General features: G+C 28.0%; 1 protein-coding gene across 1 annotated transcript in view; it reads right to left on the bottom strand.

The window, feature by feature from the left end:
- LOC104769901 (O-acyltransferase WSD1-like) overlaps positions 1 to 466 on the bottom strand; it is a 2,451-nt gene extending 1,985 nt beyond the window's left edge. Inside the window, exon 1 of the mRNA XM_010494222.2 lies at positions 259 to 466. Within this exon, the coding sequence (XP_010492524.2) occupies positions 259 to 456 (198 nt within the window). The 5' untranslated portion in view covers positions 457 to 466. The remainder of the gene's footprint in view (positions 1 to 258) is intronic.

Below are 2,711 nucleotides of genomic sequence, written 5' to 3'. Positions count from 1 at the left end.
CTTGATCCATTTTGCACCATTTTCAGACTATTAAGATAAGACATATTGAGACCAAACACTATGTCAGATGATTTGACTCTAAATATCAAGTACATAGAGATCATGTAAATTAATCATCAAACATATAATTCTTTTTCTTTCTTTTTCTAAAAGTATCAAATTATTTACATATTTAAAGAAATTTTTATTTATAAAAAAAAAAAAATCTAAATCAGGTCATTTACAAGTGATCGAGAATAACTACGTATAAGTGGGTACCAGTTTGCTTGAGAAACGAGGATGCTTGTAGACATTATGTCTCAAAGCATCAAGAACAACGTCAGGATTAATTTTGGTCTTGAAACCAATGTTGATGATGGGACATATGTCTATGTCTGGCGACTGGAATACTCGCGCCATCGGGCTGAGCGGCTCCTCCTCCTCCTTATTCTTCATTCTCCCTTTCCCTATGTGCATATCTCTTCTCTTCTCTTCTCTTCTCTTCTCTCTCTCTTCTTTTATAGTATAAAGTTTGTCCATACCTACATATATATAATTGGTCTTAAATGTGACTCTCTTCTTTTGGTCTCTTTTATGTTTGTTTGTATTTTTGTCTTTGAACAGCAAAAAAAAATTATAAAGGGTGACGGTTAATTTTCTTCTAATAACAAAAAAATTGTAGTAGTTGCCAGAAAACTAAATGTCTGTTTCAGTTTCACGTTGTCTGTTTCGAACATTAATTAGTACTAGAATTAGCTAGTACTTAATTAATAAGTGATTGTGTATGTTCACATATGTTCATGCTTTTAATGTGGTCGACGCTGATGATAGATGATGCACTCTTAAATGGCAACTAGATTCGGACCCGCACATACGTGCGGATTGATTTTAAAAACTAAATTTACTAACACATTTATAATTTATTACGTACATGCGGATTATGTTTGTAAACATATTTTTAATAAATGTTATTAACATTCATAATCCAAACTTTTTTTGTATCAGTTTAGTATTTGATTTATTTTTAATTCGGTTTAGACAAAAAATGATCAAATTTGTTTTTGTTATCAGTAAAAACAATTATATTAAAAAATAGTAACAGAAAGATGGTATGTCTAATTTAGGACATAAAATCCATCATGTCCTGTATATGTCTCATAACTATACTTGATTTTTTTTTATCTATTATAGAACATAGTTTAATGTTTTTTCTTTTTCTTTTGAATATTGTTTTGACATTTTTGTGTTAGATAAATTGAAAAATATGTTATATAATATATTGGAAGCATTAATTTATTTTAATTCTAACATGATCCTGGATTTTGATTTTTGAAATTTTTTAATCTCATCTTATTCCTCCTTCCATCCCGTTTCCGTCCCATTATTCTTTTCTCATTTTCTCAAAATCATGTTCCTACATATTTAGTACACAAACACGTAATAGTTTGATTCAAAACAAAATAAAGTATTTGATGAAGAAAAATAATTTCTTTGAAACATTCAGTTAATAGAATCACACATACATGCCGTGTCAGTTAACATTCTTTTATCTCTTGTTTTGTACATGCTTATGCTAGATAAGCTGAAGAAAAAAAAAACATATTCAAAATACTGTTGTTTTACTTTAGTTGTAACATGTTTTCGGATCCGCACATTTATGCATTGATAAAATGATAAGTTATAAGTAGTTTCAAACGTATGTATATCTTAATTCAGTATCCAAGATTTAAACATACTGTATATATGTAATACATATGTTTGAAATCATAATATAAAATCATAAATATTGTTTACAGATATCTCACAATATATAACCAAATTATATTTTTATACATATATACAATTTTGTATTTAATTGCTCGATTTTAATAGATACCGATTTAAATTATTTCTATAAACATTTAGATGATTTTGTATATTAGGTAACATCATAATTTCTTGTTTCCGGATATATCTCAAAATATAAAATCAAATTAAATAAGTTTACATATATACAATTTCGAAATTAATTGCCCAAATTAAACATATACATAAATATCAAAATTATTGTTTCCTTAAATTGTTTACGCAAAACTACTTACCTTTTTTGAATTTTATTGCAGATGCTTGTTTCGATTCTATTTGGATACAGGAGTATGGAAAACAGCTCTGAACAGTTAATACATGATCCGAACAGAATTAATCCAGGGCATATAGGATCCGTGCATTTTTATTATCAAATTTACTTTAATGTCCCTTTTGTATTGTATACTTTTTAATTTATTCAGGGTCATTTTATGTCATATATTTCAGGATTCATTTTGCCTTGTAAATAATGCTTCCCTTTTAATAGTATAGATTGTAGTATTCAATGCAAAATGGGCTAAAAAAAGTATTTTATAATAAACTTAACTTATTACTATTATGGTATAAAATTATAAATTATTGACATTGTGAAACAACCCGACCTTTTTTTTTTTTTGCGATTAAAAACAATATATAATTAAGCATCCCATACTACTTAATTAACCAACCCAAACCACAACTCAACATTAAACCCGCAATAACATTAAGCACAGCGGAAACATACCAATAATACAAAACCAACAACATCATCAATACAATAACATTCCTAACCATTCTATCCGGCAACCTAACATAACACTAACCAAGGTTCCAACAACATAACCAACAAATCCAATAACACACAAACGAGACCCTAGATCATCCTCCTCCTCATTGCCATGATTCCA

Source organism: Camelina sativa, chromosome 20 (genome assembly GCF_000633955.1).
Source record: "Camelina sativa cultivar DH55 chromosome 20, Cs, whole genome shotgun sequence".
In the NCBI taxonomy this organism is placed as follows: domain Eukaryota; kingdom Viridiplantae; phylum Streptophyta; class Magnoliopsida; order Brassicales; family Brassicaceae; genus Camelina; species Camelina sativa.
Note: the sequence above shows the minus strand (reverse complement) of the source record. Positions and strands in the feature narration are given on the sequence as shown.